The following is a 25,414-nucleotide window of genomic DNA, read 5'->3' on the forward strand; positions in this document are numbered from 1 at the left end:
TTTTTTCTTATGTTGGAAAATATTTGCCTCGGTTTATGTATATTCTCTGGTTGGCGTAATTAATACACAGCGTGAGTCCAATTGTGTTTTAAATGTCCTTTTTTGAATCACAAAACGTTCTTCCTTGTTAGCGTCCTATTTAGCTAGCTAGAAAAAATTGGAACCAGAAGTCGTTAGCGGTTAACATTCAGAAATATGAATCCAAAACATGTTTTTATAGGTTCACAATAATAGTTTTATATGCATAAACAATTCTAAATGCACATATAAGACGTTTATTTGACCTTCATTGACGATGTGACACGATCTGGCAACCACCACTTCCCTGTTGTCAGTCAGCTCAAGGTTTACGTCTTCAATGATGGTAAAAAGTAACCATAAATGCCATCATTTATATGTATTTATATTAGGAATATATTAGAATTATATGAGGGAACGTACATGCAGATGCACAGCCACAAACGGGAACAAATATTGAGCATAAATGGAGAAGGAAAAGTATATTTTGAATGGTGAGTTAAAGCCCTGGCAGTTATTAAGTTATTTGTATCTACGGTCGCTGTGAGTTGAGCTGACAAAGTCAAAGTAAAGGTTTAATGAATGCGATCACTCCTCCACACACAATAAGAGAGCAGACGATACATTGTAAACATCACCATGGCATGCTGGGATGTAGATGAGGTAATCAAGGTCATACAATATAGTTCAATATAGTTATTAAATTGAAGTCAATTAATATCTTAGTGGTCTGGTGCTGTATACAAAAGTAAATATATACTAATGGTAAAACGTACAAGCGATGAGCTTTCGCTCTCTGACGACCTCTTCAACTTCCCGACCTTCAGTTGTGGTCAGATGTTGGGTACGGCGCTGTGTTAGTGCTTGAAATGTTGGCGGAGACCATTTAGCAGCTGTACTCCATCATCATTACTACCAGGAAGCTCGGAGGCCCTGTGAAGTTAAAAGACATGTTGGTTCATTCGGCGCGACTGAAATAACAATCTCATTGGGCGCATGTACTGTACATCTACCAGGCACGCTGTGGAACACTGACCGTGTGTTGGTTTTAGAAAACACCCACAAATGTCTAATTTGAGCTTTAAATTATTGCCTTTCTCCAATAAAGACAGACTTTATGTTTTACAGTCAGTTGGCCCATGTGGAAAAAGTCCAATATTTCCATTTGTGTACACGTGCATGCTGAGCGTATCTAAACGTCTCAACACAACTGCATTTTTGATGCACCTTCCGAGGAGATTGACTGTGTGTAGCTGTTGAAAATGAGTATAATACATTGTAATCTGTCTTTGTGTACATAGCGGAGTCCTAATTTAAACCACAGACACATAACCCATAAGAAGCCATAACCATAAAATGTGCCTGAGACAGCTTTGTGCTTCACTTGAACTTAAGCTCATTTTTTTTCAATTAAATCTCATTTTAAAGCCATTTACTAACTCTAATACCTTAAAGGAAAACTGCACTTACTATTTGCCCAGGATCCACGATCTTTATGTGAAACATGAACTCATATTTTTTTCCTCAGTTAGTATGAGCAAGCCAACAATGCAAGTCATTAGGAGGTACCTATTTGGATTACCAAGCCTTCTATTGTGTCATACATGCATGCTGTGATCATGCCTTAACAAGTACATTGATAATAACATACTTAAAGTATCATGCCCTATTTTCATGATTTGAAACAGTACCAAAACTTTTTGGGGTGATACTATCCCCTGCAACATCTTGGGAAATTCTTGCAATTTTTCAACTGGTTTTAAAATGTGGATCAGGACTATAAATGAAACATTCATTCATTTTCTATCGCTTATCCTCACGAGGGTCGCAGGCGTGCTGGAGCCTATCCCAGCTGTCTTCTTAGGACAAGAGGCGGGGTACACCCTGGACTGGTGGCCAGCCAATCCCAGGGCACATATAGACAAACAACCATTCACACTCACATTCATACCTATGGACAATTTGGAGTGGCTAATTAACCTAGCATGTTTTTGGAATGTGGACTACAAGACTACAAATTGAATATATTGCAATTAATAATTTATTGTCATATTGAATCCTAAGTTTTGTGAAGTTTCCAATTCCAGATCTTTTTATCAACCGTCCTTTGTACCGTAGTACTGTTGAAGGTTGATGACTTTATTCCATAATCCAAGCTGTTTATGTGTGTTGTGTATTTCATTGTCTTGCGGCCGGTCCTCCATTTAAGTGTAGATTTTACAGTTGGCACCCGAATGGTTCGGTTTCCCCCCTGCTTGCCCAAGTCGCGTGCTTTCTCATCACAATCCACGCACAAGTCAAAGGCATCTCAAAGAAGCACTCTCTTTTGTGTTCTTTCCAAATCTGTTTCTCATCCACGCTCATGTTCATGTCAAGACTCTATCGATGGTTTTAGCATGTGTCTCCTCACCACCGCGGCTCTTACTATTACTGTGCCCACGGGACGCTGTGGCTTTACACCATCTTATAGTTCAGAAGAACAAAAGGCCAACATGATCTCATCGGCCCGTAAAAGCAAAAGACAAGTGATAAAGAGGACCGCAAAAAAATCAGACTGCAGTGTCCAAATTGCAGCACCGCTTTGTATAAGTTTGGCTTTTTTTTGTCTGTTTCCAGGCAGTTGTTTGGGAGAAGCAAACAAATCCCCTAGCGTGAATAAAGGGAGGAATGGTGGATGGTGCTTGTCACAATTCTAATCCTCCTCATTGTTTTCCCCTTGTCACTCAACCAAAATTAAATTTAGTCAGTGGACATGATGGGTAGGATTTATGAGCATTTATCATTTGTCTGTCTTTGTCTTGGCTCAAGTGGACATGCTGTGGGACTGTGTGTGTTTTTTATGTGAAGCAAAGGAAGACTAAGGAAGTCTAATTAGCATGCATGCTTAAGCCTGGCCCCATGCCTCCTGTATGGCTTGTTAAACACTGGCGGATGCATGAACATTATTGGTTCCATAGTACAATCATACAAGATCCATACCTCACCGTTTGTCCATTAGCACGTTTGTTTGCCACTCGAGTCTCGGTGAAATGAATTTCATCAGTTTTATGGTTTACAGCAATCCCTCGTGTACTGGGATTAATTGGCTCCGGATGCAGCCGTGATAAGCGAATTGGCTCAGGGGTGGCATGGCTCAGGTGGTGGAGTGGTTGTCTCCCAACCTGAAGGCTGTTTGATTCCCCGTCCACCCTGATCATGTCAAAGTATCCTTGGGCAAGATACAGAACCCCTGATTGCTGCTCATACTGCCCCGTTAGTTGGTAAATGTGATAACTTTGAGTGCCTTGAAGATGCATTTACCATTCCGTGAAGTAGGATTCTTTATTTATAAATGGAATATTTTAGTAGTTAGAAAATAGAAACCCTTTTTACGACTTTTTAAATAGTATTTTTAGCATTATTACAGCCGTATAACAGTTACTTGAAGAAGGAGAAGAAGAATTCCTGCAAAAAAAGCGTAATGGTGAAAACCGGGGCTGCACAATTCACAATTGACCGATCTTTCAAGGCACATAAAGTATTGTGTCCGAGGGCTACATAAACATGGAACATACCAAAAGAAAGATTAGACTTTTGTTTTTCTTCAGAACCTTTTGTACCTTTTTCCATTCGTTAGTAATCAGCAGTAGAACATCGGTAAGTTTCAGCAAAACATCAGCTTTTTATATTTAGATGGATGGATGGGTGGATGGATAGATAGACTTTCTTTAACGTCATTGCACAATAACACAGCAGTGAAATTGCCAACGAAATGTCGTCGCCTGGCTCCCGTATAATTTCAAGCATAACTATACTTTGACACAATATAGTCATTTTTATTTTGCCAAAATATCCAAACAACTAAGCCGCATCACAAACAACACAAAAAAATGGTTGTTTTACATCAAAATAGCAATTGAAATTTAACACTATTTCCAATTTTCACCTTTGGAACTGAACTGTTTGTGTGCAAGCATTAAAATGTCCCTTCCACTTGGTCCTTGCTGTGGAACACATTAATACATGGGAAAGATGCATGCCGAGCTCTTATTAATGCACTTCTACCACCTTCTCTTCATCTCTTTGATTGTGCACTTGCGTCATTACCCCTTTTTGCCTTTTGTGCAAAATAAACATACACGGGATGGTGCGTTTGGGTTGAAAAAACACATAAATGCATCTTTTGTAGCAACTGAGAAACTTCCCATAGTCTTCTTTGGAGGTCAGTTTGGGGATTTTCTTAATAGAAATGAAAATAATCCATCAGGTCAAAAACAAGGCAGCCTTGTTCACTCAAAAGAAGCCGAGTCGAGTCAAAAGACAAGTCAATTCATTAAAAGTCAACTCCTCCCACGAGCTGATAAGTGATGGTCTTCAGTGGGAAGAACCAGGACAGCGGGGCCAACACGCCCTGGCCGGCGAGACTCACAGGGGAACAAGATGAAGCAAAGTGTGTTGGCCCGAATGAAAACACTTGCTTCAATAGTCGTGTAATTTGACTATTCTTCCAAACGACTGTATATTTATACAACAATCAGTGCCTGAGGCCTGAAGCCTGTTTTGCTTGTTTTAGCATCAAACAAACAGATGAAAAAGTACTTTGATTGTGCCTGTGGTATTTGTCAAAAATAACCGTGACTTAGTCGAACCTTACTTGGCCTCCGGCCGTGGTGTTCCATGTGGTAGTGGGTGGCATATGTTGGGCTGCTCCAGATAGCTCGAGGTTAGCCAAAAGCCTCATATCTTGCATGATATCCATGATATCCTCCAGTTATGCCTGACTTTGCAAACCATTCCCAAACCATTTCTAGGAAATGTGTTAGCAGCGCTCATTACATTAAAAGCCACCAATGGCTAAAAAATGGATGTGTGCTATGTGGAAAACAGTAGAAGGTTTTTGGAATATTTACACATGCATTACATCTGGAGTTTGCTCTCTTGATGGCAACCATTTAGATTTAGTTTCACTATCAACTCATCATCACAAAAGCTGTTTTCTTCTATTTTGTTAAGGGCAATAACAATAATCAGCCAACAGCTGTTCTCTTGGCCATTTTTGTTGTTGTTTTTTTAAATATGCAATAGACATTTCTTTAGCAAATTAAATGTATTTAAAGGATAAATGACACACTACCTAAACACATCATTTGGAATACGCCATTTCATTTCTGTCTTTACATGATCAGTAATAGCTTCAATTAAAAGTGATTACAGCTACAAATATAGCAGACAATGTACTTGGTAGCGTGCTTTAGCCAGACTAAACACTAGATGTTCACCAGCCAATCACACGGCAATGTTTGGGAGAGTTTCACCAAGAATTAAAGTCAACTTCTTGACTGTCCACATGTTAATGTTGTCTTCATTTTATTGCTATTGTTTTACAAAGACAACACAAAAAGAGGATTGAAACTTTTTAAGATATTTTCTCTCACCACAAACTTTTATTTCAAGGGTAAAATTGACTGACGAGGTTAACAATTAATAAAGCATTTACTGTCAAGATTCAGGGACTCTAATATTAAAATGTAAATCCCTCAGCTGTTGTTGATTTATCCTGAGAAAGTTGAAGCAAAGTGGAGAACACCTACCGAGCCGCACATCTGTCTGGAAGACAGCTCATAAGACAGCGGAGATTAAAAGTCACTAAAGATGATTTGTGTACAAATTGTGTGTGAATGTTGAAGTTGAACTTAAGGGCTGTATGGAAAATATGGTATCGAGTTGCTCAGGAAATTTAGGATTTTGGAAATAGATACAATGAATTTGTTGTTGGAATTGTTTGAATCAGTTAAGTCATGTAGACGATCATCATTATTAATTATCAGGATACATAAAAGGGAATTTTTGTGAGTGGGGAATTTTGGTGTGAATGCTGTGAATGGATGTGTTTCCATACAGGAATGGTTTGAATTGAGTGTGAAAATGAGGAACTTTTGTCCAACTTTTGAAAAATTGTCCATTATTTTTCAATGGGAATGCTGTCTTAGAAAATGTGTAATTTAAGAAAATGTGTTTTGTGGAAGTCATTCAATCCCAGATGTTTTTTACTACCGGCCATTTTTGATGATTTAGACTGATTTAGGCACACAGAATATTGTGTTCTTGGGCTATTTGTCTTCTTTGGTAATGAGCAGTAGAACACATGTAAGTTTCAGAAAAATATCACTTCTCAACAAGAAAAGGGAAAAAAAGGCCTTTTGTGAAAAGCATATCTTTCATTTTGACATTAATTTAGCCACACATATTTAGCCTGAATGTCCAAACAATGATGCCACAACATAAACAACACAACACAATGGTTGTTTTACATGAAAATAACGTTTTCTTTTGCTACTGAACTGTGTGTGTGCACGCTTACACGGTGAGATGCCTTCACGCTTCCTGGTTGCTGTGCAGCGTCTATTTCATGGGAGAAACGCAGCTCAAGTTCTTATATAATGCACACCTTCTGGTCGCTTTCTTGGCTTAAAACGGCTTTTAACGTGCGCTCTTCTATTGTAGAGTTGGACCGCTTTGTCCCTACCGTGCAAAAAAGTCTTTGAGACAGAACAGTCAAATTGAAAAAAAAAGTATAAATATATCTTTGGTAGAAAATAAGTTGAATATCTAGATATTGGAATGATTTCAATGAGTTTACAAATGTGGAAGTAGTGGGAGTGAAAAAATGTCAGGATAAATATTTTGTGCAGAGTAAAATACAGTATGTTGTGTATGTTTTCCAACATTGACACAATGACAAAAAGTTGTCTAGACAGCCCCAGAAAACTGTAAGGGCACTCAAGAGACCACAGAAAACAGATGTGTGTGTGTGTGTGTCTGCCAGAACTCATCCAAGCAGTGATAAAAAAATAAAATAAAAAAGGCTGTGATGCTCTTCAAAACCTAAATTCTTTCAATCTGTCACTGATTTACTAATTGTCTTTTTTACCCTAGCATATGTACACTAATTCACTAACTCAGGGCATACTCACACTAGATAGAACAATCTTTCTGTGCCTGAGCCCACTTCACAACATTTTTTTTTCTCCAAAATGTTTGAATAATTGAGTAATTCCACTAAATGTTGTTTCTTGCTGCTTTATACAAAGTGGAAGCTTGGGGGGGAGAGACCAACAACAATGTACATGTTGTGTTTGCCAATTGTCCCAGTATTTTTCCATGGGTCATATCTACTAAGTGTTGTGTAACTCTGATTGTGCTATGTGAGAAGAAGGCCTTCTGTGAGAAGCTATTCTGAAAACGCCAACATATAGATGTAATATAGGTGTAATAGTAATATTTAAGAGCAGATTTTGGACATGTCCGGTGTAAGTAAATGTACCTGGTGTTTGCCAATTGTCCCAGAATTTTTCCATGGGTAGAAAACCCACGCATGCACGGGGAGAACATGCAAACTCCACACAGAGATGGCCGAAGGTGGAATTGAACCCTCGTCTCCTAGCTGTGAGGTCTGCACGCTAACCACTGGTCCGTCCGCCATGCAGCCCCACACCTGCTCTAAAGGATCCCAAAGTGAAACCCACAGCACACGTCCTCATTCATCCACTCCTCTAGCAAGGCATTAATAACAGTGGCAACCTCGTCTAAAATCAATCATCTGAACGTGTCTAAAAAAGGGTGAATATCGTCCACATGTAAAAAGAAATCAAAGTGATGGGACAAACAAAAGGCTGACAGTGTGGACGCAGGCCAGGAGAGGGTGGGCGGGTGGGGGATGGGGGTGGGGGGTTGCAACCAAGTCCACATTTGGGTTAGTGTGACTACGACCTCACCCTCGCTGAGCATTCCACTCTTCTCTGGCTTCTTTATTCTCTGGCACAACATTGTTGTGACCTTGAATGTCTGATTTCATGAGGTTTTTTTTTTTTTTGTCTAAAAAATACAATGGAAGTAGGTGTTTTTTACAGCGCGTAAGGGTTATTCATGATTATTTATGACTTGTTTTGTTGCCCATATTCTAACCTCGGTGCACTCCATGTTGTGATGTTCTAAATGAACCGGACTATCAGAGTGTTGCTGTTATTATGTCAGCGTCTCCAGAGTGTGGCTTCTTGTGAAGAAGCCCTGGAAGCCCTGCTCTCTAACACTCTCCTCTGGGTTTGCTCTTCCTGCTCGCTGTCCTGCCCTCTTCCTTTATCTCTCATCTCATTATTGTTTCCTGGCTCCTGTTCTGCTGTCTCTTCTTCATCTCCACCTCCCAGGCACGATGTGTGGAAGACCTGCTGAAACACAGAAAGTCACATGTAGGCAGGCGTTCTTGGCATTTTATTATTTTTATTTTTATTGTTTTTTTTTTTAGCAGATACACACACAAGGCATTGTTGCATTCGTCCTATACTGTCCTCTGTTGTCACTCACCAGGTACATTTACTTACACCGGACATGTCCAAAATCTGCTCTTAAATATTACCATTACACCTACTATATTTTCTTACTGGCTCTGTTGGCATTTTCAGAATAGCTTCTCACAGAAGGCCTTCTTCTCACATAGCACAATCAGAGTTGCACAACACTTAGTAGATATGACCCATGGAAAAATACTGGGACAATTGGCAAACACACAACATGTACATTGTTGTTGGTCCCCCCCCCCCCCCCCCCCCCCAAGCTTCCACTTTGTATAAAGCAGCAACAAACAACATTTAGTGGAATTAGTCAATTTTTCAAAAAAAAAATTTCCAAAACATTTTGGAGAAAAAAATTGTTCAAAGATTAGTCATTGTTGCTGGTGTGATAATTTGTATTTTAATAATCAAGTATTCATTGATTATAATGAAAAAAAGCGAGTGGTTAGTACGCAGGCCACACAGCTAGAAGATCCGAGTTCGATCCCACCCTCGGCCATCTCTGTGTGGAGTTTGCACGTTCTCCCCGTGCATGCGTGGGTTTTCTCCGGGTACTCCGGTTTCCTCCCACATTCCAAAAACATGCTAGGTTAATTAGCCACTCCAAATTGTCCATAGGTATGAATGTGAGTGTGAATGGTTGTTTGTCTAAATGTGCCCTGGGATTGGCTGGCCACCAGTCCAGGGTGTACCCCGCCTCTCGCCCCAAGACAGCTGGGATAGGCTCCAGCACCTAGTGTTGGGATAATCAGCAAGAATATATGAATGCATTTCATTTGTGAATTAAAATGGTGAGGAAATGTGCATTCATTCATTATTTTAATCACTATAATAACTATGGATAAATAGTTAGAATATTATAATAATTATTATTGATGACAATTATTTGCTAATTAGTACCGGGATAATGATTTATATCTGCAGATTTCAGATTACCCAAGAATGGATATGGAAATGACTGTATTCTCACCTGCATTTAATTAGTTTAATAAACCAAAAGGTGCTGAATATCAAAGTTTCTGGCATATAACAGTTTGTCTTTCTTGTGTGCCGTGAGTCAGCCGTCATGTGAATGCAGCACTACATGTTTCCCTCAGGCGTCATGTTGCGATGCCAGCAGGCGCAGAGCTCAGTATTTCAGTGGGAAGTTATTTTAGTACATTGATCAGAGCCTGTGATGTGTATTGCCTTGAGTCTCCCTGGCAATCATTGCTGGGTGAACATCATGTCCGCCAAGAGAAGACAGGACTTCTGTGCATGGTTCAGGGTTAACATGTCGTTCAATTAAGCTACTGTAGATGCGGGCAAGATGAAGTACTTTTCTTCTGTTTTCTCAGTAACCAAAATCCATCCTCATTCTATTCCCATGATTTGTCTCATATATCATTCATTAAATCCCTCCCTTTTATTGTTTGATTGTTTTTCATAGGTTCCCCCATGCCCTCTCCCTCCTGTCCATCATCTGTCATTGACCAAATACATCCACAATCATCCCGTCTGCATGACAACCAAGTGTTAAGTGACACAGCTGAGCCCGAGGGAGAGGAAGAGGAGGAGGAAGAGGAGGAGCAGGTGGATTATAGAAGCCGATTGTACTTACCGGTAAACCATGGTAATGAACTATAATCTTTTTATTTGCAAGCATTTAAAAGGCTCCTTCTGGCTTACTCTCTGCTCTCAAATGTAGCAAGACTGATTTCTTTCGATCATGTTGTGCTTGTCTTCCGTTTATATTCCCTCGGGAGCCCTTTTTGTTGTGTTTACCTCTATTGCTTGTTTAGTAGGGATCGCCGAAAATTATCGGCCCGATATTAGCATAAAAAAAATTATAACGGTATCGGATTTCTTCCTGATCATTACAACCGATATTTTTCAAAAATGCTGTATACGACACATATACTGTATGTTCATTCTAACACACGAGATGTGTCATGTTACACATGTTAGTGTCCCTATCGGCTAATACTAATTCTAATACTAATACTTTTCTGCAAAAAAAAAAAAAAATGCCAATATTAGACATCCCTATCATTGAGCCTTGATTGATCTCCTTTTTTTGAGTACAGCCAATTTTTCTCATTCCGACAATGGACCTAAAAGCACCAAAGAAAACAATACAGCCGTTCCTGGCAATGTCACGTTTTTTCTAACTGTAATGAATGATTATGGTTGATTATGGCTTATTATTAGTCAAAAATATTAAAGGAAAATGAATATAACGTAGTAGTTACTCTGATGAGACATTAGCTTACATGACATTACCTTTAGGCTGCATGGTGGACAAGTGGTCAGGAGATTGGCTTCATTTTATCCCGATTCTTCACAATTATATTAATTCATAAATCATCACTATTTTGTGGTTGAATACGTACTTTTATTAGTTCAAATGCATATTGAAGGAAATGTTGCATATTTTTGTGTCTAAATTCAAACATAAAAATAGCACCATTATCCATAATACAAATATAAGGCATTCAAAGACGCATTCAAATACTATATCTACTGGTCACCTGGTAATGCTGCAGTAATGTTGGGTGAGACACAAACACAAGCTTTTATTTCAAGTTTGAATTATCTTACAACAGGCCCATGAGCCACCGTGGCAACCGTAACCCACGTCAAGGTAAAACTCAACTGTGTCCGCCCCATCACCAGACTACTTTTACACAAACACACAACATGTGTGAGTTATATTTATGTCTTAAATGTCTTATTTACAGTTATTATGTCTACTATATTATGTCTAATATATTTACTATACGAGTAAAAAGGTGACTATAGGGGTACTAGTTAACATCCAGAGGGCTCTAATCATGTGGAAAAATTGTTTGATAATATTTCATTGAAATTGACTTTTCACAGTTGTGTCTCGGACCAATGAGGTGTGAGAAAAAGGGCTAAGTGTTAACGTAGTGTGCTGACTTAGTGATTTGTTTTATAAAATGATTCATGACCTCTGCTGGCCCCTGCTGGTCCCTGACGGCCCCTGAGGGCCCCTGAGGGCCCCTGACTGCTTCATGTTTTCAACTTTATTTTGCTTACGGTTTGAATTGTCTTGTGTTTTCTTAATATCAGTTATGTTTAGCTTTTAGGTGATGTTCTTGTAGCGTGGACATGTGTTTATTGATATTGAGCAATTAGCATATTAGCGCATACATAAGTCAGTACTCCCCAGTACAGGGGGGCGGGGGGATCCTGTTGTTTTAAGGTTAACACACTATGGAGATATTTGACACTCATTATATTTCAATAACCGTGTTTAGAAAAGTAAACCGAAAGAAAGCAAAGTGACTAAGTTGAATGGATGTTTTTTTTCTCACTCGGAGGCTTTTTTTAGTCTTAGTGTAAATATGTAGTGGCGGCAAAAGTTCAAGATGGAGATTATCCAATTATGTGGTAAAAGATAAAGAGAGATTCATGGTCTCAAACTGAATGGGTCGCTCGCTGAGGTAGTGGAAAACATATGTCATCTCTTTTTTTGGTTGAACTCATGCCAACTTTTAATGGGAATGTTTTGGGAAAGATAAACAACGATGTCACCAGTATTAGCAGTGGCTTTATCCATCTAACGTACTTGCTTTTCATTTGTGAGACTAATTCACGGCACACTGTATGTGATAAACGTTAGACTCAGCAGTACCCCCCCCCCCCCCCCCAATATAGTAGAGGGGCGCCAGATCAAAGCTTTTTATTATGAGCGTGTGCTGTGCACATGTACTGTATGTGCGCAAGTATTTGTTCCCCCCACGCCCCAAAGCTGTAAATCAGGGGGAAGCTGGGCTGGATTTTTTTTCCAAAACCAGTCCAGCCATAAGAGCTTATTCCAGTGGGTTTAGTCCAGATCGCCTCCGGATGCTGTCAGGTTCTGTTGGCTCGCCAATGACCCTGCATCATTCTGTCGTTGTGCATTTGGATGGGAAACAGACCTTGATGGTTGGAAGAAAGGAACGAGGAGGAACGAGGACAACCACAAGCGCAGCCAGAGTAGACCAGGAAAGGTGGCGTAACGAGAGAAAAAAGAGGCACCGCTTGTGGGTCGAGGCAGTGTGAGAAAGTGTTGCTGAGCTCAATGGAATGATCGGAACAGACAGAACGACGTCTGTGCATGTTTATGTTGCCATCTAAACATAATCAGAAACAGCTCTGAAATGATTTGAATGTACCAAATGCCTGTGCATGTTCTTCTATGTGTGTGTGTGTGTGTGTGTCTGTGTGTGTGTGTTTGCAGATGTGTGTGGTCTTTTTCCCACAAAGTTGTCCCAGCCTTACTTTACCAACCACTGTTGAGCCAAACATCTAAAATATCACTCTCACCACTTCCTGTAGTCCTTTTTGTTTCCCCACTTTCACTAATGTTTCTCTCCTTGCCTTCCTTCGCTTCCTAGTACCTTGACAGGAAGTCAACTTGTCTACCTTGACAGGAAGTCAGTCAGTTGGAAATATGCTTTTATTGTCCACATGTAGTTTATCAAGCAGGTATTTCATGTATTATTTGGAGTACCTATTTTACCGACTACTACAAGAGTGAGCATACTTTTTGACTTTGGAGCCACAATGGCTTCTAACATGTACTTGTACATGTGGCGTACATGCTTTAAGTGGTACGACAACTTATAATGGCGGACCAGCTCAAAACACTCAATTGGATTTTACAGGTTTTACACTATGGGCCACACGGTGGATGAGTGGTTAGCATTTGGCCACAATCAGGAGATCGGCAGGACCTGGGTGTCATGCTCTTATTTTGGTGTACTGCACTTCCTGTTGTGAGGAAGTTGCAGCAGCTTGACCCCAGTGTAATTGTACACGGCTGGTGGCAATTACAATCAGTGGGGTTAAAAAGCCCGTATTCAATAAAAGCATTTTTACCAGCAACCTGCCGACGGCGTCTCTGCATCCTGGGGGTCTCGCCATCGACCACTTCTCAGATCGGGACACTGGGTTCGATTCTCTGTTTGGCAGAGTTTGGTAAGGAATCCTACAGACCCAAACATGCATGCCAGGTTAATTGGTGACCCCAAATTGTCCATAGGTATGAATGTGAGTGTGAATGGTTGTTTGTCTATATGTGCCCATGTGTCTATAGAACATCAAGCAAAAGTTGGGACAGATGTTATTGTTTTCCTTACCTCATTGGATTTGCTGTGTGAAGCAACAAAATCTGAGCTGTGATGAGAAACATACATGTTTATTGTCATTGTACACAATATACCGTGGAACTGAGTTTGCTGGCTTCTCTTCCATTTCTAGCAGCATTAGGAGATTCTGAAGCATGATTTAAAATGTATCGATATAAAACATAGTATGTAAAATATCCAGTAATGATTATAAGGTGCTGCAGTCTTCAACAATATTGTGCACATTGGGTAAAGGAAAACGGAATATCGTATCATATTTTTACTCTGGTCATTGATATGTGTGTATGTGAGTGTGTCTATCACCGGAAAGCACAGCGTCTTGTTATAGAATCCATTAGGATGATTTTGAATAGCTGAAATGGTTCAAGGCTCATGGTTTAAAAGTGACATTCCAAATCCAGTCGCCGGTGACTCCTTTGCGGTTCAAGGGCTAAAACAGTTCTGAAAAGTTGGGCGGGCCAGATTAGAAAGCTTAATGGGCTGCCTATGGCCAGTGGGCAGTAGTTTTCCTTTCTGCCTGAGATCCTCTCACACAAACTGTTCACACACGCGCTTATGATGCAGCCTCGGGGGCAACAAGGGGTACAGTCGCTGTCTGTCTGCAGGAGAAACCGGGGAACCCAGCGGCTTTCCAGTTGACCACTTTATCACCTCAACACACACATGAAGACAGTTTTACAGCTGCCAAAATGGGAAAGAAAAATTCCAGTTGACGCTCCAACTCACAACAATTTTGGTGAGGATTTAGTTTGAATGAAAAATCATCATATTGTTTTACAAAAAAGGCATAACAATTTAGTCCAAAAACGACAAGGAACAAAAAGACGGTGAGAGCAACAGGTAATGCAAGTAACAAAAAATAACAGCTACTTCAACAAGAGGCCATCTGGAAGACCCAATAGCCCAACGTGCCAATGACAAAATGTAGGAGCGTACAAAAACAAGAAATGTAATACTTAATGAAGAAAAATACTGCAGACGGACAAGGAAATATAACTGCTCTGGAAGTCGGTAATAAAGTAGAATCCGGCGTCTTCCTGCTGTAGCCGCTATGTACGGCTATTTACTGGTGTACCTGTTGCTTCACCTCACTGGGAATAATGGAGGCTGGACATCGGAAATTGGCCACTCCAAATTGTCCATAGGTATGAATGTGAGTGTGAATGGTTGTTTGTCTATATGTGCCCTGTGATTGGCTGGCCACCAGTACCCCGCCTCCTGCCTGAAGACAGCTGGGATAGGCTCCAGCACCCCCTGCAACCCTCGTGACGGGAAGGAAGGAAGGTGTCCATGTGGTGGGATATATTGGGATATTTAGGACATAGAAAGACGTTACACAGAAGGGTTTTTGAAAGTTTCTAAATTAAATAAATGTTTTTTTTCTCCAAACAATGCGTGTAATATAACTAGTTTAACAGCAGCCTAGCGGAAAAGTCATTCATCACTGTCCTCGTCCTCCTGGGAAACCCACACAATCCCCTCGGCCCCTCGTCTCTCTCCTTTCTTTGTCGCTACCACCGTCACCCCTGCCCTGAGGCAAATCAGCCACCGAGCCAGTGTTCAGCGGACTTCCTAGCGCCGCTCCATTCGCTCAAGATCTACTGGCAGACCCCAGCAAAAGCCGCTAGACCGATCGCCTTCCACCTGAAAGACATCACATGAACCTCGACATGCGTTCTCCATGACGAGTAGTGAGGTACTGAAATATTGACACAGCTGACACCAGAGCTTTTGGCTCTAAAATCAAACATCGATACCATTATAGTAAATATCGCTAAGTAAAATATCACTGTAAAAACTGCAAGGTTCAAAGACTGAGAAAAAGTACGTATTCTGGAAATGACAGCACATCAGCTTTGTTTAAAGCATACAAGAAGAAATCACATGACCAAGGCGTTCGTTTACTGGAACGTGAAGCAACCACTTTCTTTTCTGAGCGTGAAAAGATGCCAACAACGGTCCACAGCCTTTTGGTGCCTCAGTGACGCCAAGGCCATCAGCTCAGAACGGAAGACACAGCAGAAAAGAAAAAAGCAAAGTTTCCCTGCAAATGGTGGGATGACGCCAGAGCTTATTGACGACGTCTGTACTACAAGTTAAAGGGAGGTCAGACTTGGCAAACAGAGACAGCAAATAACACTTAGTGCTTTTTAATCCAAGACCAAGTGGACAATTCTCCTCAACACCAGAAATAATCAATGAGCCACTGAACGAAGAAGAGGATGGAGCGATTCAGGGTGAGCGCTGGAAAAAAAAAAAAAATTCTCTTCAACGCCACTCCTAATCAATGAGGGCAATTGGATGAAAAGAATGAGAGACAATGTAAGAATGCTTCCAGTCACGAGAATGAATCAATTTTAAGGGCGCCCAAGAAGATCAAGTTCATTAACTTCAATGTAATTATTGTAAATAAACAACAATGAAATAGGAGTGGAATTAATTTGTGATTTTCCTGACCGACTATACATTTCCAATTAAAATTCCAGAATAATCAATCAAGACTCATTTACATGATTCCGTTTCCTTCACATTCCCAAGCATTTTGTTCTGTGGAATCTTCTACAGTAGCCACGTATACATGGACCCAAATTTGGTTTATTTGCTCAAACGAAAGAATTGAACCTTTGTATATACTTCATTCCGAAAGAAAAGTGCCAATCCGATTGAATATATAATCGCTTTCACAGAGTGGAACATTCCTTTCCCCAATCCGATTGAGGTATCATGTACCCGCTCAAACGGAATGTTGTCAGCGTCAGTTCGTCGTCTTCTTCTGTTGTTTATTGGCGGTTGGCAAGCAGCTTTGGTGTGCATTAGCGCCATCTGTGGAACACAATCTAAACCCTTCTATACGCCATTCACAAGTCCAGTTTTGTGATGCTGATGTTTACGTCTTACTGTACATTCCCCATTGACTATTCTGTTTGATTATAACGGCGCATGTAGACAAGATATTGGAATATTCCTTATCATGTATACCATTGTTTTGGGAAAAGTCATTCGGAAAGAGGCAAAACTCCTCATGTAAACGTACCTACTGTCACCCCAAGGCAACATGAACTTCTGTATGTGAATAAGTGGGTTACAACCACAAGCTTCCCCAAGGATGACGCATCCAGTAAATACACTATGATGTAATGTGTATGCACTTTTGTTAAATCATATGTACCTTTGGAGGACCGTGAAATGGGATTTAGTTGTTAAACACAGCACACAGTATATCTGTTTTAAATGCACTAGCAAGCCTGAATTAAGGAACCCTGTGCCAGTTGACAATTATACTGCCCCCCTGTTTTTTTTATGTAGTTTTTTTATGTCTGTATTTTATCGTGCAATGTTTTAAAACAGCCACTATTGCCCGAAGTGCTGTAGTGTAAGTAAGTATAACGCAACAATATGGTTGTAAAAGTACCATAATAAATACAAATGTCGCAGGGCACATATAGACAAACAATGTCTGACATTAATATTCATACCTATAGATAATTCTGAATCTCCAGCCTAACACTCATGTTTTTGGCATGTGGGAGGAAGCCGGTGTATGGGGAGAAGATGCTAGATCCACATAGAGTTTTTCCAACGAAGAGACTAACCCGGGTCTCCTGAGTGGAATTATAGCCGTTCAAAAATGTCCAGTGTTAAAAGCCAGTGCAAATAAGTGTGTTTGAGCATTGATTTGAAACTCTCAACAGATGAAGCAGCTTTTCAGAGGGAGAGCATTCCAGAGTGTGGAGCCGACCACAAAGGCTCCGTCTCGACTTTTTCAGTCTAGACCTTGGGCACTCTAATAGACACAGGTTAGATGACCTCAGAGCTCTGACTGAAGTTTGCGGAACAAGAGATTCCAGTATAGTAGAAGGTGCAGCCAGCCCATGGAGAGGTAAAAAAAAAACGAATAATAAAATCAACAGGCAGCTCGTGGAGAGAAGCCAGAGCAGATGGAATATAGTCGAGCAGCCACATTTTGGACCAATGGTAAGCAGCAAGCTGAGGACTGTTCAAGGCCGGAGTATAAAGAGTAGCAATAGTTCTTGCCAGATGTTATCAAATAACTAACAAAACTGTTTCTAGTTGGTTTAGGCGTGGCTTGACCTTCCCAAGAAGTCTGAGCTGAAAAAAATGTAGTTTTAATCACTAAACTTATCTGCTAGTCAAGTTCAAAATAACTATTAAAAACACCAAGACTTTTTACAGAGGGGCAGCAGTAGGACCGTCGTGGGCCGAGGGCACTGTTAAGTCCAGAACCTCATCAAATGTGCAAAGCTGTTTATTTTTTTGTCATTTAAATTAAGAAAATGTAAGTCCACCCAGTCTTTTAACTTATTGTAGGCATTTAAATAGTGTTTCAAAAATGTGAATACATTTGCACATCATATGCAAAGAAATGGATCCCAGCGGCAGCATGTAGAGGGAAAATGGCAGTGGTCCCAACATTGAGCCTTGGGGAACCCCACAAGCCTTTCTCCAAAGAGGAAGTTCCTACTTTTGGATGCCTTTCAGGCATGCCCAACCAGGAGGAGGTCCCGGGTGGACCATAGAATACGCTGGAGGGATTATGTTTTTTCTCTGTGCCTCCCAGTGGAACTGGAGGAGGTGGCCAGAGTCCGGGAAGTCGGACTTTCCTACTGACACTGCTGCCCATGCGACCTGGATGGATCTTGAGAGAGAATCAATAAACCAATACTCTTAATGGAGTGTAATAGTGAAAATGACTTCTGTGTTTATAGTTGTTACGTTTCTGCCAGGAATTGTTAGCTCCTACAAGATTTGCATTTTTTTTACCCATTGGGTTTGAAAGTCCCTCATCATTACACAAACCAATACAAAAACAAAACTACCGACTAATAGCAAAACCATCACTGAACATGTTTCCATGTGCAAAATATTGCAGTTTGGAGTTAGATAACGTTTGTATCCACAACCAACAGGAGGTTCCCATTTACATGTAAATGAATTTGTGATCTTAAAAAGTTGTCTCAAAAGTTTATACCCTATTTTCTGGACTATAAGTTGCTCTATAAGTCGCACAAGGCCAGAAATGCATAATTAGGAAAAAAAAAACCATACATAAGTCGCACTGGAGTATAAGTTGCATTTTTTGCAGGTAATTTATTTTCCAAACTACTTGACCAAAACAGACATTATGTCATCTTGGAAGGCAAGTTCTAACAATAATAAAATAATCGAGAACAGGCTGAATATAGGAATATAGACACACTCCAGTTTACATTATTATTATTATTATTATTATTGTTGAAACTCGAACTCAAACAAACGCAGCAATAATTGCCACCTGATACACCCCAGAGAAGTACGGCACGGCCCAGGGCTTCAGCAGCTTGGCAACACGATGCGGAATTGGGCTAAAACTTGTGTATGGAGCTTAGACTTTGTCATATATCCATTCAATAAAGTGCAATGTTGAGCTCAGTAAAGCACACAAACATTGCAGGAGATTAGTACATAAAACCGTTAGTGTAACAAAAGCTGTTGGCTCACGGGACCCAATGAGATAATAGATAAACGACCAAATTAGCCCAAGCAAAGGAAGAGCCGCTGACTAGAGGAATGTGCTTTTCCATACTAACAACTTAGAGGGGGGGGGGGAAGAAGGCCTGACAGAAAGGGGGAGAGACGGGGCGCCAAAAGCTGACTTGGCAGGAGAAAATGAAAGAATAAGGGTGGGAGAGGGGGGGCGTATGAGTGGTTAGCACACTGGTGCCTCAATACACAGAGACAAATGTGTAAGACTGATTAGAGCCTCTGAGAGGGTTGCAGCTGCCTACACTGGAGGAGAACGTGAAGGAGAGGATTGGAAAGTAAGAGGAGGTCAGATGAAGAGGATTGCACGAGTGTCAGCGAGGGGATGGGAAAGCGGTATGAGGACAGAGAATAAAAAGTCCAAGTCATGCTACAGTTAGTGTGACTAAAGAAAGTGATTGGGTTTTCCGTAAAAGCCAAAGGACCAACTCTATATGTCTTTCTTATGCTAATACTTTTATTTGTCTTAGACAATTTTAAACCTTTAGGGTCCGGGGTAGGATGGTCTGTTTCTGCGATAGCACTACAACGTCCGTGCATGTGTGTGTTTATAGTAAAACCCCAAAGCTGTAAACCTAAAGGAAATGGTGAACAGGTAAAACATGCTAGATTTCTCTTCTTGTCCCCCGAATAAATCCTTCCTGGGTAAACATGTGTTACATTCAAGACCTCTAATCTCTCATGCTCCATCTCGCTTGTTTTTTTTTTTTTTCTTTTTGCTGTCTTTTACTCGGTGTGGGTCACGAGTCCAAGAGGGGCACACAAAGATAGTTGTTTGAAAGAACCCAGACTTGCTGCCTTCTTCTTGCCGGAGACCAGAGGTGGAATGAGTTTTCACGCCTCACAAACCACGAGTCTTAACTCTTCTACTGACCTCATTCACTCTGTCAAGTGTCCATACCTTTTTCCACCTCCTCTTCTCTTGTCCCTTTTCCCGTCTTCCTCTTTCAATCACTCACTTTCTGTCCTTCACGTTCTCGCTGCCTATGCTGCTGTCCGTCTATCGTCGGATTTTGGTATCTGTTCAACTTTGTTGACCGTTGCTGTACTGAAACTTTTAATAGAATTCTTGTGGCACAGCTGGCTCTTTTGTACCCCGATTTACTTTGGTCATTGTTAAAATTGGGGAACGCGTAGACCTCACGCGCAGACCTCACAGTTCAATCCCACCCTCGGCCATCTCTGTGTGGAGTTTGCATGTTCTCCCCGTGCATGCGTGGCTTTTCTCCGGGTACTCCGGTTTCCTCCCACATTCCAAAAACATGCTAGGTTAATTGGCCACTCCAAATTGTCCATAGGTATGAATGTGAGTGTGAATGGTTGTTTGACTATAGTATGTGCCCTGTGATTGGCCGTGAGAATTTGGATGTTTTGGTCAATATTGCATTACCCAGAAGGCTTAGCCAAGAGTTGTGGTGTAAAAGCAATAAATGGCGATGGTGTCGTTACATTTGTGTTCCTGCTTTGTCTGGTAGCAAACATTTATTTGGTTAGGCTCCGTGACAAAGCCAAAATATATTGGGAAGTTGTCGCCCAAGTTGTGAATTTGCATGAATTGGTGCAAACAACATGCCTCACTTTATTCTACTTTAGGGTTTGGGCATTAAAAAACAGGGGTGGGCAAACTACAGCCCAGGGGCCACATCCGGTCCGCCAAGTGTTTAAATATGGCCCGCACGTTCTTTAATTTAAACTTAACATACAACCTGGCATCATGGCTTGAGCCAATCTTTTGATGGTTTAGGTAGCTTTTTTTTATTTGGTTATTTGATGTGGTCTGCTGTTTACAAAGTGTTCCTGACAAAAGGGACACAAGCACATAATAGCAGGTCGCATGACTCTTTTACAGATACTATAATTCCAGGTGGACTGCGGACTGCCCCCCCGTCAGTTTTGTTAAATAAATGCGGCCCACTAGTGAAAAAGTTTGCCCACCCCTGCTCTTGACAATGTATTGTCAGAGTTACCCCTTCAAATATTCATAATCAAGATTTGTATGTCATTTTCATGTATGAAAATTGTTTGAAATAAAACAATCAACAAACATGATTTTATTTCAAACTGTAAATACAAATGTAAATGTAAATACAGTAAGTAAAAATGCTGTAAATACAGCAATTCACACATGACTGAAAATAATTTAGTACATCTCCTTGCAGTAGCATCAAGTACAAAAACCCCATTCCCATCAGCTTCCCTTTCAGCGGCACATTTCTCACTAAAAATGTTTTTTTTCCGCTAACAATGTGACTAATTTGGAATTTGTTTACATTCTACTGTGTAGAATCATTGTTGATTTGCATCTAACCTGTTAGCTTCCTTGCGCTTTTTGACGCAGAATGACTCATGCAGTATATATGGAGATAAAGAGATGTATTTTTTTCACAACCACAAACAATGTTTTCTTTCCTCTTCTTCATTGGTGTCTTCACTGTACACCTGAACAGGTCACCCTTTTGTTCTGAGAAAGGATGACATACTTTCAAGGAAAACTGCACTTTTTTGTAATTTTGTAGTCATCCACAATCCTTATGTGAGTCATGAACACACACTTTTCTCTTTTCTGTGTGCTCTAAAGAGAGAACAGATGAAAAGAGACAGCTTGTTACTGCACATAATGGGGCATACCTGTACCTCGGTCGTCTGCAAAGCCTGCTATTAGAACACCTCCAACAACCTCTAACGCGGTTTCATGGTTTTATATGCGTGCTGTAACCGTGTAGTAACGGCTACATTCATGATAACATGTCAAACTTACAGTATTTTGCCGTATTTTGGTCCTTTTAAGCATTACCGGAACTTGGGTAAAATGCATGGGCAAAATTCCCTCCAAAAGTAAATTTTTCCTTCTTTTTATAGCTTGCAAAGTTTGTTTTTGATTCAAACTAAATTTCAAGACTGGACAGACGAAAAACTGGCAATACGGAGTTATTCCAACACGTGAAAGAATAACTCGGGGAAGTTGGTATCACGTGATGTTGATGTTTACGATTTACTGGGCATGCCCTATTGACTATTCTGGTTGATTATAGCGGCGCATGTAGACAAGAGATTGGAAAATTCCTTTCCATGGATACCATTGTTTCCCGAAAGGTGATTGGGAAAGAGAAAAAGTGGTGATGTAAAAACATGGCTACTGTGGAGTGTCTGTGGTGTAAAGACTGGCAGAGCAATGGAATATTGGTCCGTGTGGCAACACCTACCTTGTTCCTCCCATAGACTTATTGATGCACGTGTGAGGTCGTGGTGACATTTTGGAACATTTTTGGTTAGTGGTGTGCCACAAGATTTTTCCAATGTAAAAAACGTGCCGTGGCTCAAAAAAGGTTGAAAAACACTGCTCTAGACTAAGCGAGTACAACAAAGACCGTTGGCGAGTTCCACAGGTCCTATCAGTTTTTGATTAGAGATAGACTAGTGACCATTGCGGCCGCTGTGCACACTGAGATTGACTTTCAGAATTTTATGGCGGTATACTTTTTCCACAGGCCACCAGAGAGATTATTATTTGGCCTCAGTGACTACTGTTCCTTCACATGTTATCAATAACTACATTGGCAGTTGTAATTGGAAGCTGGAAGGACCGAGAACACATTTTGGAAAGCAATCAGACAAAAAGACAAAAAGTTTGCAGACCATGGAAACATATTCTTGGCGAGTGATGCTTTATGATTTACTGTACATGTCATACCTAAGCCATTATCACAGATGATTCAGAAGATTATAAAAGAACTGCAGCAGATCTCTCCAGAGGACTTGAAGGTCATATCATGGGAGTTACCCTTTGTGTGTGTGTGTGTGTGTGTGTTGTGCAATGTGACAGGAATTAATGTATTCTGTACATAAAGAAACATGAAGTTTTGGTGTATGTCTTTTCCAACAGAACAACCATCCAATCACCACAGCTCCACTCTGCCTCCTGTGCCCCCCCCACATCGTCAGCGACCTTCGGTAACGGCTCTCAACCAATCCCTGGGCTCCGCACATCACGCTGGCCAATCTCTGAATTCGACGCGGCAGCTAACTCCTCCTACTGGAAACCCGGCCGCCGTGGCCGGCCAATCACCTGCCGAGCTGCAGACCACACCCCCGGAGAGCGTCCCGCTGCAAGACAGCTGGGTGCTGGGTAGCAATGTGCCTCTGGAAACAAGGTATATTTTCTTTTGTTGAAATGTCTGTTCATCGTTCCACGCCTTGATTAGAGCACACAAAAAAATGTAAATCTGTAAATTTGTAAACATAAATCTAACTTTGCTCCACAGCACATCAACAGTGGGACACTTTTACAATAGGACTGCAATGTGAATGTTTTGAGTTGACGCAAGTTACAGAGGGAAGGTTTTATGTGTGACACCGTACCAGAGGAGAGTTGGCCTAGTTGGTTTATTAAATGAGGTTTGCTGTATTTAACATACATAAATGGATGGATGGATGGATGACAGCCAACGACAGCCTAGCTCCCATATAATAACAATAATGATTTATATATACATTTATATAATTTATATAATACATAAAGTTAATTTAATTTTTGAAAAAAATATTAAAAATTATATTTAAATTAAAAATAAATAATAATAATTTATATAATATATAATTTATATAATATAATAATGATAATAATTTGCTCCAACTATGGAAATATTTTATTTATAAATCAGAAATCCTACTTCATGGAAATTCATTTATCACGGCCGGGCCTGGAAGCAATTAACCGTGATAAACGAGGGATGTCTGTATCACTGTATTCCATAGACAGATGTATTTATCAGCAGTACTCCATGTGGACTTTGTGTGAGTGTTTGGGACAATGGTAACCGTGAGTAACCATAAATTCACTAAAGTAAAAATTGTCAGGTCTTACTTGTATCCACCTCCATCCCATTCTGTCCAAATGTCTTTGGTTCTCATTCCCCTGGAGGAAAACGTGGATGCGGATAGATTGATGGAAGAGGAAATAGTTGTCTCTCTGCTTTGGATGTATTTCAGTATTGAATGTTCAGAGCATTTTCAGAACTGCCTTCATGGAAGACAGACCTGGACGTGTGGATCAATGTAGAAAGAGTTGCTGAGGCAGTCTTGTTTGATTCCAATCAGCTAATACCAATGCTAAGGTGGAAAAATACTCTTCTAGAAGAAGAAGTTTGACGTTTATTATTTTAAAAATAATAAAAAACTGTGACCACAACACTGAGGTCCTGAAGTATGGTTTCATGCCAAAAAAGAGTACGACAGATGCAGTATTTGCTTTAAGTACATAGAAGGTCAGAAGGAGCTGCATCGTGTCTTGTGGAGAAAGCCGAGGACAGGGTGCCTCGAGAGGAACTGTGGTATTGTATGAGGAAGTCTGGAGTGACAGACAAGTATGTTCAAGTGGTGCAGGGCGTATGAGGACTGTAAGACAGCGGTAAGATGTGCTGTAGGTGTGACAGAGGTGGGACTGCAACAGGGATCAGCCCTGAGCCCCTTCTTGTTTGCTATGGTGATGGACAGGCTGACAGAATAGGTTAGACAAGGATCTCCATGGGCTATGATGTTTGCAGATGACATTGTGATGTGTGGTGAGAGGAGGGACCAGGTGGAGGAGATGCTGGAAGAGTGGAGGTTTGCCCTGGAAAGGAGAGGAATGAAGATTAGCCACAGCAAGACGGAGTATATGTGTTTGAATGAGAGGGATCCAAGTGGAAGAGTGAGGTTACAGGGAGAAGAGATACAGAAGGTGGGGAATTACTTGGGGTCAGCAGTTTGTTAGGACATTAAGAAGCGTGTTGAGGCAGGATAGAGCGGATGGAGTAAAGTATCGTGATGTGTGATAGAAGATTTTCAGCTAAAATGAAAGGAAAGGTATCCAAAACTGCGGTGAGACCAGCCATGTTGTTTGGTCTAGAGACACTAGTGCCACTGAGGAAAAGACGGGAAGCAGAACTGGAGGTAGCAGAGATGAGGATGCTGAGGTTCTCATTGGGAGTGACCAGGATGGACAGGATCACAAACAAGTCCATCATCGGGACATTACATGTTAGAGGCCTTGGAGATAAAGTCAGGGAGGCCAGACTGAGATGGTTGGGACATGTCCAGCGTTTAGAGCTGCCTGGTAGGAGGCGTAGATAAAGACCAAAGAGGAGGTTTATGGATGTAGTGAAGGAGAACATAGTTGGTGTGAGAGAGACAGATGCAGAAGAAAGGGTTGGATGGAGGAGATTAGTTTGCTGTGGTGACCCCTGAAGGGAAAAGCCTAAAGAGAAAGAAGAAGAAGAGTTGAGTTAAATAAACATCCACTGTAGTTTTGTTGTGTTGTTTTTAGACGGACAGGTTGGAAGAAAAAAAAAAAGTAACACTGATTAAGCTGCATATCTATTTTTGTTTTGTTTGTTGAGAACACAAGAGCCC

General features: G+C 40.8%; 1 protein-coding gene across 9 annotated transcripts in view; it reads left to right on the plus strand.

Moving 5' to 3' along the window:
- Positions 1-25,414, plus strand: part of tenm3 (teneurin transmembrane protein 3) — a 186,206-nt gene that overhangs the window by 77,088 nt on the left and 83,704 nt on the right. For 5 of the 9 annotated variants that reach the window (XM_058079310.2, XM_058079326.2, XM_058079334.2 and 2 more), the window contains 2 exons: positions 9,775-9,957; positions 22,908-23,175. In XM_058079310.2, coding sequence (XP_057935293.2) covers positions 9,775-9,957; positions 22,908-23,175 — 451 coding nt within the window. The remainder of the gene's footprint in view (positions 1-9,774; positions 9,958-22,907; positions 23,176-25,414) is intronic. The other 4 variants (XM_058079352.2, XM_058079358.2, XM_058079367.2 and 1 more) reach the window with 1 other exon arrangement.

The sequence above is a fragment of the Doryrhamphus excisus genome, linkage group LG9 (assembly GCF_037039965.1).
Source record: "Doryrhamphus excisus strain RoL-2023G ecotype Guam linkage group LG9, RoL_Dexc_Guam_v1.1, whole genome shotgun sequence".
NCBI lineage: Eukaryota > Metazoa > Chordata > Actinopteri > Syngnathiformes > Syngnathidae > Doryrhamphus > Doryrhamphus excisus.